The following is a 17318-nucleotide window of genomic DNA, read 5'->3' as shown; positions in this document are numbered from 1 at the left end:
ATATATATATATATGCACAATTTACAATAATATAAAACTTTCTAGAAAAGGATCTAAATATTTAACAGGGAAACAATGTTAAAATGAGGGCCAAGGATTTAGCTTAGTGGTTCTGCTGCCTGCCTTGCAAGTTCAAAGTCCCAGTTCAATCCCTGTTACCAAATAAATACATAAATAAATAATGTTAAAATGCATTATGATATATTAAGCAGATGGACTATTATGTAGCTATAAAGGAAGTTACAGGAGTATGAAAAATAAAGAGAAATATGTATGAAATAATATTAAGAAGTAGGAAAAATTGAATCACAGAAGTGTATGTTCCTTGTGTATGTGCATAGCTATGATGGGCAGATAGATAGATTGAGAGATAGATAGATAATAGATATCCACATGTCCACAAAACTAGAGAAGAAACACAGAGGGAAGGGTGACCACGTCTGGAACTTTACAGAAGGCTGTGGTCAGAACGGCCACGGGGAGGAAGTAATGGGGAGCCGGGCTCAGGCCTGTGGGGTTCATCTCGGGATTGCACGGGGCGGCCTGTCTTTCCTGCTGCCCATTTTCTTTTGAGGTCTCACACTCTCTTTTTTGGTTTCAGGTTTCCTATTCTAGAAAATACTAAACTAGATCAAAACTATAGGAACCAACAGAAGTTATTTTGGAGAAATGTAATTAATATGATCAAGAAACAGGGTTAGACTATATGTTTTTTACCTTGACATTATGAACTAGCTTAAAATTTTAGTAAAATATTAAAAAGCTAAGAAGCTGTTATTCTTATCCATATTTTCTCTAATATATAATAATATGATCTATGTAATATATATAGAAATATATAATATATATAAATATATGTAATATATGGGGGGGAGGGAGTCTTTTCTCTAATACCTGCTTGCAAAATACCAGAATACAATTATTGTCTGGAGAACTCTATGATGATATTTCTATATAAAGAAGTATGGTTTCTTCATACAGCAGCCTGTCAGTTGCATTCTTTTGTTACCTCATTTTAAATTATTAGTATTCTGGAAATTGGGGAAAATATCTCATAGCTAAGTTTTTATAGGTCAGGGCTTTACCTAACATTTTCAGTGTTGCAGTGGGCTTATCACATCCCTAAGAGTCTTCGTCATGAAGCCTCTTTTGAGAGAGCTTCTGAAAAGAAAAACTAATTTTAGCTTAAGAAAATCACTGGGAAATCTGCTTCAGGGAACCGAAGGAATCGCCTTCTTATCAGAGTTAGGTAAGAGGCAGGAAGGGAAAGCTGTTAGGACCTGTACTGCAGTGCTTCATGGAAATTTACCCTGATGGTTTGTGTCTAAAAGAACCATTATGGGGTTTTACAAAATGATCTTGAAGATTCATCACTATGTTTTTCTGTGCGCTAAAAGTCTACTTGGCACTGTGTAATGATACTAATAGACTGCTCTTTTATTTTCTGTTCACTAAATATCTTCCTGTGTGACAGTCGCCAGCCACTAATATGCAGTTGTCAAAAAACTAGTATGTTTCTGTGAATTTGTTCTTGAAGATCCTTGAATTTTCTGAGTGACTTCACCACTATGTACCCCAACCTATCTGGCTTGAAATTGATGTCGTTGTCTTGGTGTGTGCGGCAGGCTTAACCGGCCCAGGACTGTCACCATTCTGCAATGCAGTGGGAAGGAAAAAAAAAAAAAAGAATTAACTCTTGAGCAACACAGTCTCTCATTGCTTCATCTTAGGATAAACGTAAGGTAAATGGACAAATGGACTGCCTGGGCATTGTCCCTGCTGAGCTCTGTAGTGGGGAAATGCTTTGAAAAGTAAAACACAAATCATGTCATTTGCCACTTGAAACCCAACCCATGTTTTGTTTTGTTTTTGTTTTTGTTTTTTTTGTGTGTAGTACTGGGGATTTAACCTAGGGCCTTCATCCTGGGCTACACCCCCAGGCCTATTTCATCTTTTACTCTACGTTTTTATTTTGAGACAGCATCCTCTGTGTTGCTTGGTCTCAAACTTGTGATCCTCCTGGCCCAGCCTCCCAAAGTGCTAGGATGACAGGCTGACCTGGGTCCCCCAGATGTATTTCCAGTAAGTCAGAACGGCAGCTTCCTCCCGGGACTGGACCCTGAGTTTGTCCATCTTCCCTCCTGCAGGGCTCCGTTACACAGCCAGCCCACGACCCTGTCCTCGGTCCTCACATTTCTTTCTTCCCAGAAGGTCCTCCAGGTTTCAAGTATGACTTTGAAAGATAAAAAATACACAGAAATGTATGACTCTAATGTCTTTACATAAAACAAATTAGGAAATGTACTGATTGCTCTGGGGACATTTTCCAAGTATATTTTATTTTATGTGTTCACTTTCTTCCATAAGAACTGTCTCCCATTGTTCTGCAGAGCGGTGTTTTCCGTAAGCACTAGACTGAAACCTGACAAGGTCGTACTTTTCCTGACAAATGGGACACCTCATTTGTACCTGATCTCACCCCGTTGCCAGTAGCACCAGCAAGGTCTCTGTGAAGAGCCTTGAATGACAAAGGGATCATCTGTGGCAACCTAGCTTTGGTCTTCTTTAAGGAAGAGGAAAGAACTCTTCCCTTCTTTACTAATCTGAAGCAGCTGCTCATCTCACTATCAGCGGAGGAGTATTGCTTTGGCTTCTGATCACCCCGGGACAGTCCCCTGTGCAGTCTTAATGAGTTGTCATCTCAGTAGAGAGACGCCTCGGCTCCTGTCCCCTTCCTTCGGTGTCCTTCTCATCATCCGCACTTTGTCTCCAGGCTGCAGCACAGCCTTCCAGGCCAGGGTCCCCGGCCCGCCGTGTCCTTCCCGTCACCCGTGCCAGGTCCGAGCCCCAGGTGCATCACCCATGGCAGTTCCAGGGAGGGCCCGGAACCCTCTGCCCCCGGAGAGCCGGAGAATCCTCCCCCTCTGCTTGCTGGCTGGGCCGCACGTGTCCCTGGCAGACGACAGCATCCCTGGAGACCCAGACGGACCATTTCACCACCGGGCTATGAATCTGGGGAGAAGCAAGGAGCAGATGGAGAGGGCCGGCAGTCTGGAGTGGTCAGCCTGGGAGGGAAAGCAGGGGACGGGGGACGTCGGCGTGTCCGTGCTGACCTGTGTGCAGCCGTGATCCTGCCGCTGCTCGGAGCGGGAGGGGCACTTCACCGGGACAATCGTCCTGCTTTTAATTGTGTGGTTTGTGAATGGCATTTTCTTTATGATTCTCTTTCCTTCCTTTCACTGGAATATGTTTGTGATGAGCAGTAAATGTATTCCCTGTGTATGTCCCGCTCTTGGATGGACAGGAGAGAGGAAAGAATCTTCCCGCACCGCTGCTCCCCCATGGCCTGTGGCTGAGAATACTCCTGCCAGAGCAGCCCTGTTGAGGCGGCTTGTTCTGGTCCCCTTCCCCGGCCTTCTCAGCGGCCCCAAGGGAAGCTGGGGCCGGCTGCCCGCCCTGCCCGGCCACGCTGGACCCCTCTGCGGGACCTCCCGGCCGAGCGGGCCCTCAGTGACTCGGCCTGGTCCCCCTGTGCTGGTGGTGACTGGGCCTCGTCGGGCCGTGTCCATCCTCCAAAGCAAGCCAGCTCTGGAAAACACTTAGAAAGGAAAGCAGGGATTCTGAAATCAAACCCCAGAGTGAGGCGACCTTGGGAAGGTGACTCTGCATCGCTAAGGTTAATTTTTCCGACCATGAGGGTCTGGTCACTGAGCTCAGCCGTGGCAGACTCTGTCTGCCCCTGGTCTGCCTGGGCAGTGTGCACGGCTCCCCTGCAGAGCGCCTGTGCCGTGTCTCCTGGCGTCTCACCCACCGGCTGGCTCCTCGTCCTCCCTCATCTCTTCCCACATCCAGCTCTGCTGGTGAAGGTGTTTGCACTGTGCCGCCCTCCTGCTCTGGTTCTCTGTGGTGGTGGCGCCACTTGGCCCAGTGCGTTAAACATCTGCACGGACTCCCAGGGGACATGCGTGTCCCCACCACTGGGGTCAGCAGCCACCCCTGGACCTTCTTCCTCCTCCTCTCCATGCTCCTCACTTCCAGGTCTGGGCCTGCTGGGGTCTGCAGATCCCAACAGCAAAAGCTCCTGATCCCGGGAGGAGCCTGTGAGATACCCGCTCTGCTGTTCATTTCTCACTGCCCTGGGACCGCCCTGTTTCTCCTTTCGTGTGACTCCCTCCTGGGGCTCTTGAGGAGAGGCTCCCTAGAAAAGAGCTGCCTTTTCCATTGACAAGGACAGGCGCAGCTGGGACTGACCCTCTGGCTTCCACCTACCCTGCACAGTGGTCTCAGTGAGGGCAGAAGGCTCCCCCTGCCTATCCCCATGAGTGGGTTTGCCCAGGGCCAGGGACAGGAGCGTATCCTGCTCAAGCACCTCCAGGGAAGTGGATTTTTAAAAACAAAAGTTTCCTCCTGAACATAGAAACTTTTAATAAAAATATTGATATGGGGCATAGCGAGGCTCTTAAAACAAGACTTAGAGTCCTTTGTGTCTGCGTGTAAGTCTGTTTTATTTTTCTTTCTGTGATACATTATAAAAATCTCATCAATATACAAAATCATTCTGAGCCTCAGCTTTTCTCATTTTCTCTGGATGAGAGCTTTGATTAGCTTTTTACAAGTTCTTCATTGGTAACTGGCTCGCTTTTTCTGTTTCTGTCTTTGGCTGTTGTCTCTAATCAGTTTATGTTCTAGCAGACAATTCTTTGAAGATGCTCTGAAAGATGCTCTTCTGTGTTGTGTCCCGGAATATTACAATTTAATACTCTTTATAAAGTGCAACAAGTGCTGTTGGGCTAAATGTTCATCTCTGCTTCTGAGGCTGAAGGCCGGGCGGGGTGCAGCTTTATCATCACGCCTGACCCGTTGTGCAGCCATGACTGTTTAATTAGTAGACATTTACATAAGCTCCTTTCCCCCAGCAAGCTCTATCATGGTCTTGGGGGTTATCTCCTTCTCACCCTGTGAAGCATCAGCAGTGCTATTTCCATTTTGCATATCAAAATACAGAGAGATTAAATTATATACAACAAATTGATAACGGAATAAGTTTGGGAACTCACTTCTAGCATATTAATCATCTTGCTTAAAGCAACCCATATAGGCTCTAAATATCTTCCAATGCTTTTCACAGATCCACACACTGGAGTTGGGACTGTCAGAGGCACAGACAGGGAGCCCTTTACAGATTTCTGAGGAAGAATTCATTTGGGGACTCTCTGGAGCCTTGAAAGGCAGGTTTGTTAATAGAGGAACTAGTGTCTGAGGGTTATTGCTGTGATGTCTGTAATTTTTCATAAAAATTCTAGGCAGCCCAGTGGTGTCTGCATGGTGTATGAATTTGAAGAACTGTGTCTTGGTGTGTTTTTTAAACCAACTCCCAAACACCATTAGACTTTCCTGGCTACAAAACACCTACCGGTGCAGCTGGAGGAAAGTACTGTCCGCCTGGCTCCTTTGCCTGACCCCACAATGAGGAGAAGCAGGCTGACCTTTCTGCGTGCTTCAACGAGACTTTCATTTCTTTTCTGAATTTTTGTTTCTTAAATGGTCTCTGTTGTCTTTCTGTCTGTGTCCTCAAGCACTTACAAGGGATAGAAATCTCGACCAAGGGTTTCTCCTTTCTCCTCTTTTCTCCATTGATTACTTCCAGGGAGCCTTGGATGGCACAGGGATTGTCTGTCCTCCACACTGTCACCAGCAAAACAAAACAAGCCAAAATAGACCCTTTCTTCTTTTCCACATCCACCCAGCTTCTCGCCTTCTCTGCAGGATGGCAGTCGGTGTGCCTTTCGTGCGATTCCTTCCTCATGAAGTGTGAGTGGGCTCTTCCTGGCTTCGGTTCCCCTGCCACTCTTCTCCTGCCCTCTGAGGTCTGGACCAAGACAGACACCAGATCTTCCGGCACCCACGCTGGTGGACACCCATAGGGTCTGGGTCTGCACCTTCTACTTGGTCAGGGTCCTGCTGTGTATGTGGATTACAGATGGAGCCTGAAGAGAGGAGAGGAGATGTCTCATTTCGTTTGACTCACGGTCCCTCTCCATTTATGAAAATGTATAACTCACTGCACAGTTTGAGGTTTCCATCCATGGAGCGCCCAGAGGACCACACAGCTGAACCACACGCAAGCCTTAGACCTACATGTGAAGCCACAGTTCAGGCACCTCAGACCTCCCTGCAGTGTCACTCCAGCCACATGGGATTTTTCTGGCTGTGTGGCTGGGCCTCCCCTGTCTCACTGGGGAGCACTTTCTGGCCATGAGGTATCTCAGGCATCCTGAAGACACCCTTCATCTTCCAGTAGGGAGGAGCCCGCTCTCCATCACTGTGCCCTCAGGCTTCCCTTTCTGTGTCTGCCCACCACATGAGGAACGCGGAAATCCTTCCCCAGGAGGCATCTTTCCTGCCAGCGTTTCCCCTTCCTGGTCACGAGTCCTGTCTCCCACCCCCTGCATCAGGCCATGAGAGGTCGCTGTTCTCCCTGGCATCTGCTTTCCTGCCCTCTTCAAGGGAAGGTGATGACAACAGGCTTGCCTTGAATTCAGAGCTCTTTCTCCCTTGGGTACTCAACCCCAGAGCTGAGTAATGGGCTGCCATTTCATACTTACCCAGTATATACTGAGTGTCCCTCATTAGAAATGCTCAGGGACTGGAAGTGCCTCCGATTTTAGACAGTTTCAGATTTTGAAATAGTTTTGCATAGCCTTTACTGGTTTGAGCATCCCTAATGCACAAATCTTGAATCTGAAACACTTCAAAATCTGAAACTTTCTGACCCTCATGTTGGCACTCGAGAAGTTTCACAGTTCCGGTTTTTGGGTTACAGGTGCTCAGCCCACTGCTGAAACTGGGCTGTTGGACTTGGTGAGCACAGACACTGCAGTGCTGTCCGCATGCCGACAACCCCAGTGCCTGGCCGAGAACATGCTCCGACACGTGTGCTGCGTAGACGGGTGGGTGGGTGGACAGACAAGGGGTGTTAGCCTGGAGTCTTACCCACGCCGAGCATTTGGTCACGGTCACCACATGTGTGAGCAGAAACACACATAATAAAAGTGTGAGTCAAGAAGGAAGGCAAGAGTGTGTCCCATATTTCAGCAGTACACAAGCCTGGTTCTTGGTCTGGATAACTCACCTTAGGAGGGCACAGTCATGTGGCAGGGAGGGGCCAACTCTCAGAGTTAAAATGCACTCCGTGGCACACCAGTTTTTCTCGGTGGTAAAATCAATTCCTATTTTTATGTGGAAATCCGTAGATAGACTTGGAATATATTGTGCAGTTGACTGACTTTCTAATGTGAATTACCTGTGGAGAATTACTCCTGTCCGCATCCTCAAGCCCTCTCCTCTGCATTTTGTAGGAAACACTTGAGAAATAGGTATTGGACAGAAAGAATGGTCTGTCCCTCTCCTGTCCGACAGTGCCGCGTGGGGTTCTGGTCCTTCCACACAGATGTTCTTCGTACACAGACACCTGCACGTGACAGTAACAGTTACCTCTGCATAGCAGGCTGCTGCTGTCCGCACTCACTAGACAGATGTGCACTGTCTACCAGACAGAAGGTGCTGTCCTGGGTGCTGAAAACAAAACTGTAGCCAGAATACTTCCTGCGCCCTCCAGGGAATGCAGGACAGGAGAGGAGCCTGGGGAGAGTCTGCAGCCTATGTGGAATGGTGCGGAGTCAGCACTCGGCCTCTGCATGGGGTGCAGTAAGAACACAGGTAGAGAGCCCCAGATGTGGCCAGAATTACAGAGAGCTCATATCTGCAGGAAAGAAAGACATATTAGCAAGTAAAGGAAGAAGAAAAAGTTTAAGGCACAGAGAACAGCATTTTGAAGGCCTATGGGGAAGGCAGAGCAGTTGCTTGAGAAACAGCAAACAGTACAGTGGTAAACTATATATAAATCAATATTTAATTGCCTAACAACACCTTACACTGTCCTAAATCATCATACACAAGACATGCGTGATGGCACGTGCATGTAATCCCAGCACTTGGGAGGGCTCAGGCAGGAGGACTGGGCAACTTTAGAGAAACACCCTCTCCAAATTAATCAATCAATAAAAATTAAAAAAGCTGGAGATATAGCTCATTGTGAAGGCCCTGTGTTTGATCCCCTAGAATTGCAGAATAAATGAAGACAAGTAACAGATAAGCACTCCTAGTCTTTGGGCAGCTTCCATGGCAGCAGGGGTATCTGTGTGTGTTGTGATCTAACCAAGATTGGACCCAGTGCCTGGCCCACAGTGGTGGTGAGAAGGATCAGTATCCTCAGAACGTACCGAGGAGCTGGTAGATACTTTAAGGAAACCTCTGCAGAACCTCAGCAGACGAGTGGCCAAGAAACCTCGGAGTCCCCTGGGCCGACCCAGAGGGGCTGCATTTCTTGCCTCCTCCTCACCTGGGCAGGCCTCTGTCCAAATGCTGCCTCCACAAGGAGGCCTTTCCCCACCAACTCCCCTAAAATCGGCCTTTGCCCAGTGTTTTTCATGCATTTAAAATTTTTCTCAGGCTGGGGATTTAGCTCAGTGGTTCTGCTGCCTGCAAGTGCAAGGACCAGAGTTCGATATCTGGTACCAAAAAAAAAAAGAGAAAAAAAATTTCTTTCATCCATTTTACTATGCACAGAGCAAATTAAAAAAAGAGAGTAAAAATCTTCTCCTCAGAAAAATCCTGAACACAGGTCTGTCTGTCCATCCCAGTGTTGTGGGGAGTTGGAATCCCTTCTAAGCACCAGGTAGGAGCGTGTGTAAACTTCTTTGCAAGAATATACTTTCAAGACTAGGCCTGAAAGAATTATCCTCTGTACAATGATATCACAGATTCTCAATTGAAATGTTCAGAGTTTGTAACAAGACCCTAAGAGTGAGGGCCAACCGAAACAGCCAGTTGTTTTATCAGAACCCACAAATTTAGGAACTGACATCATTCAATGCAAAATACAAGTGTGTTGAGCATTTTGCCTGTCTGAGAATTCCGAAAGTATGATATTGAAAGAAGAGCCTAAAAAAGTGGGCAGGTTTAAGAAACACACAGAAGGTTTAAAAAGGAAAGTGTCTAATCAGAGAGCCTAGATTACAAACCAAAGTCAAAGGGAGCATTAATGCACTAGTGGATGGATCTAAAGAAATTTCATACATGTAACAAGAAGTGAGAGATGATAAAATAGAGGATTAAAATGTCCACTATGAGTTCTAGAAGGAGAGACTGGAAAGATTAAAGGAAAGGCAATATTCAAGAGCTGATGCCAAGACTTTCTGAGAATTGCTGGAAGGATATTGATATTTGTATCAGGAAACTCATTGAAGCCCCAGAAGAACGAATGAAAAGAAACCCACACCCAGACACGTTATAGTAATGTGCTAGAGGCAAAGAAGGACGATCAAAGACTGACAAGTTGCCAGGCTCAGTGGCATAATCCTGTATCCCAGCTACTCGGGAGGCTGAGTCAGGAGGATCTCAAGCTCAAGGTCAGCCTGGGCAGCTTAGCCAGACTCGTCACAAAATAAAAGGGCTGGAGACACAGTTCAGTGGTAGAGGGCTTACCAGTATGCATGAGGCTCTGGGTTCGATCCCCAGCACTGAAGAAAAAAAAAAGCATGGCAATTACACTGATCATTCACTTCACATTAGAAAATAATGGAAACCAGAAGAAAATAGGATGATGTAATCCAAGTGTGGAGAGGATAGAATCATAACCCAAGTGGTGATTGTTTTCCACCAACAAACACTTTTTCTTTTTTTAGAAACGTTTTTTTAAAGCATTGTTTTTCAATGTGAGATCAAGATAGAGCATGTCAGGGCAGACCACTTATTTCCTGTAGATCTTCACTCAGCAGTGTTCACCATGACAAATGTCAGTGATGAGAAAAAGGTCCCGGAGTGGACGCTGAGCTTAGGGAAACAGTAGGCAGCAAGGACGTTGGGATGGGAGCAGATCTTGGCTGACAGTGGTGTATAAGCTCTAGCAGTAGCTACTTTATGGGGGTACAAAGCAAAAGACAACCGAAATACTGGACAGCAGATCGGGGGGGAGAGTTAGAATTAATCATCCCAAGATACTTGAGTTATTTGAAAAAATAGACGATACCGAATAATTGTAGATTCTACTAAGTAAATTAATTAAAACCTTGGGGACAACTACTAAATGTCTAGAAACATGTAATTTCCAAGCTACAGTGGTACCTCGGTTCACAAAGAACTCATCCCACGATTCTGGGGAATGCGGCTGCAGTTGAATCCCTCACCTGATGTGGAGATCACAAACGAAGCAAAATTTTGCCAAGTGCCTCTGTTCATGAACCGAATTGTTCACAAACAGAAGTGTTTGTGAATCGAGTTATTATTATAAGAAAAAGAGAAAAGGCAATGAGAAAAAATGTTTATTCTTACAATGGAATCAAAAGAAAGCATCAGGGGAGGGAAATGTTAAAAATATAAGGAGTAAAATGTTCACAATAAAATGGAAGCACTAAAATTACACGAGTAATCAGAAGGCCTATACATGAACTAAAATCCTCCATTCAAGACAGATTGTGATGGTGATTTTTTTTTTTTTTTTCCATACCAGGATCAAACTTGGAACCTTGTGCTTCCAAGGCAGGTGGCAGCACCACTGAGTTAAATCCCCAGCCCTAGATGGTGAATTTTTAAAAATCCATCTATATTCTTTTTCCATTAAATATAAAGGCCCAGAAAGATTGAAATCCAAACAGTTTTTAATCACACGGTGTAACTAGAAAGCTGGTATGGCTACATCACCAACAAACAGCACAATCAGTTACAGGATTGCTCCATATTGAAGTCCAGTCCTCTAGGAAGATACGCCTCTGTGCATTTAAATAACACAGCCTCTGAGTGTAGGAAGCAAAAAATTGACAGACTAAACAGACATAGACAAAGGTATAGGAGAGATCGGAACTTCTCTCAGAAACTCATAAATCAAGCAGACAAGGACACACAGGAAAGTGAAGATACACCCAACACAACTATCTTGATGTAACGAAACATTTAGGACCCTGTAGCCAACAGCTGAAGCTTACATAGCCTCTACACATAGTCTCTAAAGTGCCTGCTGGAATATTAAAAACTTTAACAAAGTATTTGGAGGCAGGAAAGTTCAGAATTAATAAAGCAGAAAAGATCCACCAGGGACCTGGGGTGTAGCTCAGAGATTCCACCACCTGCCTCACAAGCACAAGGTCCCGAGTTCAATCCCTGGTACCAAAACAAAACAAAACAAAAACAAGAGAAGTAGGTGTGTTTCTCGTATACAGCGTATTGTTGGATTGAGGGGAGGGCTGGGGAATGGGGAAAAATAAGAACCTGATAATCACTTATAGGTACCAGATCCCAATGATGAATGTAACTGTGTTGTATACCTAATATGTACCAATACATTTAATAAAGATTAAAAAAAAGAAAAAAACAAGATCCACCAAAGGTACCTCTGGCATGCGGGCACTTAGTAAATGTCTGTCCAGTGTATAAACTGCAATAGAGACTATAAACGTGTGTATGAAAGGAAACTCACCAGTAATTAAACCTGATTTGGTCAGTTTTCAGTTGTCCTGCTTTTACTCTTGCTCTTCTCTGTAATTTCTGAACTCTCTATGTTGCTCTTAAAATTTTATGAAAACACATTATTTCAATGTAAATAAATAGGTTTTTGAAGAGAAGACTAGACTATTCTAGTAGTGTGGAGTAGATTTTTGGAAAGTAGACTTTCCTGTTGCTGGACACAATACCCAACACCATGATTTAAAGGAAGAGAAGGTTAGTTTGGCTCGTGGTTTCAGAGGGCCTGGTCCATGGCTGGCTGACTCCAAGGCAGGAACATCATAGTGCAAGTTCACTGTAGAGCAAAGCTGCTCAGTGCAGGTGGCCAGGAAGCACATCAGGGGACAGTGCCAGCCAGGAAACTGTCCAGGGGCCATGGATAGTGCCGAGGCCACGCCTCTGGGTGCCACCCAGACACTCCCAGATGTGTACTCCTCCGAGCCCTGGAGCAGATGGCAAAGCCAGTCAAGCCGACATCCACCCTCGGCAGGATGTGATCCAGGGACTTTACTACTCAGCAGTGCTGGCCAGAGGCAGGAGGGCGTGCGGAGGAAGCTGGCTGACTCTGGAGGTGTGAGGGGCTTTGTCCCCACCACAGGCATGGCCTTAACGCTGATCTTCACAGTGGCAAAAATAAAGCTTTCCTCAGAGTCACTGTGGTAGGATTGTCTCTTCCTGTAATGGCCCCTTGAGAGGGTAGGATGAGGAAGATCTCCCCATATCCAAGGGATATGCCCAGAGTGGGAGGCAAATTCGATCAGTTTGGAATGAAACTGGTGGGAAGCTGAGTATGCGAAATGATAGTTGTGCCCTCCCAGAGAGCAAAGAAAATTAAGAAATGAACCAAGTAACTCATCATATTTATTACATGCGAGATGAGGTGCAGTATTACCAGTTCCGTCTGATCGTCATATCTAATAGTTCTAAAAGCAATTCACAGCATTCATGTCAGACTTATTTTATGAGACATTTAGCCATTGCTGAATTAAATTTCATAAGGGAATGTGCCTGTATAGCTCCTCTGGAGTTACAGAGATAGAAATCTGACCCATCACGTCTATTTTTGCAGAAAACCATTTCGGCGAACTTTGTTCCAGCGGAAGTGTGTGTGGAGTTGTAAGCCGCACACAGTTCACTGACTGTCTCTTTCCACACTGGCATTCTTCTCAGTGTGGATTTGCTCAGTTCATTAGTACTGACAGCAGATGGTAGCACTTTTGCTGAATTTACCTCCTGAATTGATCTAAGAAATGTCACTAAAAGGGTCCTGACAGTTGTGATGTTCTTCCCTTTCTGAAAAAAGGTATGTTAAACAAATCAGTATAGGAGTTTAGATTTTTCTTTAACTCCAAACTTAAGACCTAAGCCAACTACAGACTCCTTTCATCTCTAATTCTGGCTATCTGAAAATACTGATCATTTTTCCTGATACTATAAATCTTAAAAAACTACAATGAAGAAAAATGGCTTTTAGAAAATAATATCCAGATTGCCTACATTGATCTCAAGCCTCAGATTATTTGTAAGTTCTTTACTTGGTCTAAATACAAGTTGCTGGACTTGTAGGATCAGCTGATTGAATGTGACTGAAAAAAATAGTACTGACATTTTGGTTGGGATTGAGTTAAATCTGTACATCAATTTCAGAAGTGTAGCCGCTTAGACAGTATTGGTTCTGCCTATCCAGGAACAGGGGATGTCTTTCTATTTTCTGATGTCTTCCATTTTCTTTTTCAGAGTGCCACACTTTTTATTGTACAGCTGTTTCCCTCCCATAATTAGGTTAATTCCTAAATATTTAATTTTCCATTGTGCTGTTGTTAATGGTATTTTTTCCTAAATTTTTCTCAGCAGTTTCCTTATTAGTGTACACTGTTGCTTTTTTTCTGTTGATTTTTGTATCCTGCTAGCATTACTGAATTCCAAAAAGAGTTAAAGATGTCATATTACAGTGACCTACACACACCATGTTTATAGCAGCACACTCGCAATGGCTGACCCTTGGAAGCAGCCTGTAGGCCCATCAACAGAGGAATGAATAAAGAAAACAGGGTATTTATACACCATGGAGCGCTACTCTGCTATAAACAAATAAAAAGTTGAGTTATTTGTAGGAAGATGGATGCACTTTGAGACCATAATGCTAAGTGAAGTGATTCAGACACACAAGCTTAAATAGCACATGGCTTCTCTTATATGAGAAACTCAAAACATAAATAAAGAGCAAAATGAAAGATAGATTGGGCCGGGGATTTAACTCAGTGGTTCCACTGCCTGCCTTGCAAGTGCAAGGTCCCGAGTTCGATCCCCAGTACCAAAAACAATAAAAAGAAAGAAGATAATAAAGGTGATCAGTGAAGATATGTTGTGTACATACACCAGCTTCCCACAAGGAATATAAACGTGTGCTATAAACATAAACCGATTAAAAACAAATAAATAGAATTTTTTAAATATTATTGGTGCAGGGCATGACAGTAACTCTGAATTCTGTGGTTTCTGTAGTGTGATGTGCCCCATGGGACTGACTACATTTTGAGTTACAGACCCCGTTTTGAATTAGGGCTCAACCAATTTAAAATGACCGTAATGAGGGCTGGGCATTGGCTCAGTGGTTCCACTGCCTGCCTCGCAAGCACAAGGGCCTTAGTTCATTCCCCAGTACCAAAATTAATTAATTAATTAACATAAAATAAAATAAATGACTGTAATGTTTGCTGACTGAATGAAAGAGTATACATCTAGTTGAGGACATTGGATATTTTCCTATATAGTATGAGAATTATTCCAGTCACTGTAGCTCAGGTTGTGCATTCAGTAACACTGCATACAGCTCGAGCATGCCTAATTCTGAAACCCGAAGTGCCTCCAACTCCAAAACTTCTGAGCACCCAAAGTTCTGGATTTTGGAGCATTTTGGATTTCATATTTTCAGCTGAGGGATGCTAACTGCTCAAGTCTATGACAGTATCCCCAGATCCAAATCTGAAACACTTTCTGGTCCCATGCATTTTTGGATAAGAGGAATTCAGCCTGTATTTAGAAACAGAGATCTATTTTGTATATTTTAAAAATTAATTCTCCATCTGTATTTGAAAAGTAATGAATGACTTGGTTAATTTGCCACAACTAAGAGAAACTAGTACATTTGAGAAAGCACTGGATATTGAACCATGTACAATTTAATCTTGTAATTAACTATGGAGACTTTGACACATGGCTAGGAGGCATGGCATGGTTAACAATGTACTTAAAGGATTTATTTCATAAGCATGAACTCTGGGTTCCAAATGCTGTCAACACCAACACCCCTCCTACTTTCTGACAGAGAGCCCTGCTCACTGCTGACTCGGTTCTGCTGGCTTCGGGTACCTTGCTTCCCCTAGCTTCCAGCTCTTCCTCCTCCGGGCTGTGACTGCTACGCATTTTACACCCATAAAAGCTATAAACCCAACACTGCAGGACTACAGTTTTTGCTTATATAATCCTGTTAAAAGAAGCAAGTCTTTTGCAAATGGGAAGAGGACCAAGAGATGGAGGGAGGTGCAGGGAGGGGAAGGGAAGGGGTTGTAAAAAGAATCAAGATGTATTGTTGGGGCCGGACATTTAGCTCAGTGGCGCTGCACCTGCCTTGCAGATGTGAGTTTCTCAGTTTGATCCCCAGTGCCAGGAAGAAAAAAAAAAAAAAAAGTGTTGTATCCATGCACCAACTCCCCACTGTGAGTGTCATCCTTACATACTGCAAACATGGACTAGTAAAACTAAAAATTTAAAGATTTTTAAGCAGTCTTTATATTTACCATGCATGGAAGTGTTCATTGTGCATGTTGGGGGGTTGAGTTATCTTTTGATATTATTTCCTGACGAACTTCCTATGCTTACCTTATTAGGCAGATTCCCTAGCAAGCAATTCTCTCCTTCTGTTTCCCTCAGAATGTATTTATATCACCTTCATTGCTGAGGGATGGTTTTGCTGAGGACGGAATCTTCGAGCGTCTCCCCCAGCACTTTGACTGCGTTTCTCTGCTCCCGTCTGGGTTGTCTCCTGTTTGTGTGAGGAGCCCTTCATATGTTGCTTCTCCTACGATTTTCCTCCTTGCTTTTAGGTGTCGGCCATTTGCCTCAGTGTGGATCTCTCTGCCTTAGGGTTTGCTGAGCTTCTCGGATCTGGAGATTAACGCTTTCTATCCAAGTATGGAAGCTTTCAGCCCAGATGTCCTTGGCTGTCACACCTGCTACTTCCTCCCCGCTTTCCTCCTCGGAGCCCTGTTACCCGTGTGCTGGTGCGGTGGACTTGGTTCTGCAGGCCTGAGGCCCCCTTTTTCCTCTTTCTTCTTCGGACTGGACACTTTCTGTTGTACGTCTTCAGATCCACCCATTCTCTGTACTGCTGTCTCCTCCTGTCTGCTGTGGAGCCCAGCTAATGACCTTTTTTATTTCTGGTATTGCACACATCAATTTCAGAATTTCCATTGGCTTCTTTCCAGTCTTTGTATCCTTTTACTGGGATGCTATTGCAGAGTTGCTGTCACAAGTTTTCCCTTTTAATTCTGTAACCATAGTTTTAATCCTCCGAGTGTGTTTATATTTGCTTTGAATTCTCTGTAAATCCAACATCTGGGCCCTGTCAGTGTCAGTTTTCATTACTGACATTGTCCCCCACTTAGTATGCATTGCACTTTTTGTTTCTTTGTTGTCTCATAAATTTCTTTGAAAATGAGTTTGGATAATGTGTTACAAAAATTCTGGATTTCTTGTAATTCGGGGTTGCCTCCTTATTATTATTGCTGTTGTTTTGTTTTGGTAGACTTCCTAGGCCTTATCTGCAGAATTCGTCTGTTATTTGTTTTTAATTCTTATTTCTCATTCGTCGCTTGACTTCCTTCGGTTGCCCAGCTCTGCCTACAGCTTTCAGGTTCACCAGTGATCAGACCGAGCTTAGAGTCAAATATCCCGAACCCACGAGGCCTCCCCCTTCCACTGAAGGCTGTGCCTGGGTGGGGAGCACCCCAGAAATGAGGTGGGGTCTGGTCACTGTGGGAGTGACCCGGAAGGGCCCATCTCCCTCCCCGCCTCTTCCCTTGACTCGCTACTTCCTGTCCGCTCTCCTCTGCCCTGCCTTCTGCCAGGCAGCCCTGCCTTGGAGCCAGAGATTGTGGCTGAACCTCCAGAAGCACCCTCTCCACCTGAGCGGCGAGTGTCAGGTATTTTGAAGTCAGTGATGAGGGAAGTGACTCGTATTCCAGTTATGTTTCAAAATAGGAAATCCACTGCTATGTTAATTCAGTAACTTGAAATTTTGGACAAATTCTTATTTTAATGGATTAAGCAGATCATTTAATTTTTTCAAAATTACAAGGACAATCCTCGACCGACTCTGATTCTTACAGGAACATCCAATACTGGGACAACCCTTTTTTGTACTTCATCCTTGCAAGACCACTGAATTCATGGCTCCGGTATTAAAGAATTCCCAGGAAATCAATAGGTAAGAAGCACCTTTGAGATACATTGGCCTCTCCTCAGATTTTAAAAGTGTAAATCTTTTTATGTGACTCTAAAAGCCAGGCTAAAGAAGAAATATTCTTTGTAATAATAATAATGGCTAACACGTATTGATTTTTTTCTGTGTGCTAGGCGTTGTTCTAGGAGTTTTAGATGTATTAGCACATTGGATTTTTACGGCGTCCTATGAGCGAGGGGCCATTATTTACCCCATTTGCAGAGGAGGAAGCCAGAGCAGCCAGGCTCCGTCACGG

General features: G+C 44.5%; 1 protein-coding gene across 4 annotated transcripts in view; it reads left to right on the top strand.

The window, feature by feature from the left end:
* Window positions 1-17318, top strand: part of Atg10 (autophagy related 10) — a 227104-nt gene that overhangs the window by 208598 nt on the left and 1188 nt on the right. For 3 of the 4 annotated variants that reach the window (XM_010642752.3, XM_010642745.2, XM_033767871.1), the window contains one exon: window positions 16950-17047. In XM_010642752.3, coding sequence (XP_010641054.1) covers window positions 16950-17047 — 98 coding nt within the window. Of the gene's footprint in view, window positions 1-15361; window positions 16052-16455; window positions 16764-16949; window positions 17048-17318 lie in introns of those variants that run through there. The other variant, XM_033767869.1, reaches the window with a different exon arrangement.

Source organism: Fukomys damarensis, unplaced genomic scaffold, assembly GCF_012274545.1.
Source record: "Fukomys damarensis isolate Sample0158 unplaced genomic scaffold, DMR_v1.0_HiC HiC_scaffold_3, whole genome shotgun sequence".
In the NCBI taxonomy this organism is placed as follows: domain Eukaryota; kingdom Metazoa; phylum Chordata; class Mammalia; order Rodentia; family Bathyergidae; genus Fukomys; species Fukomys damarensis.
This window is presented reverse-complemented; position numbering and strand designations above follow the sequence as displayed.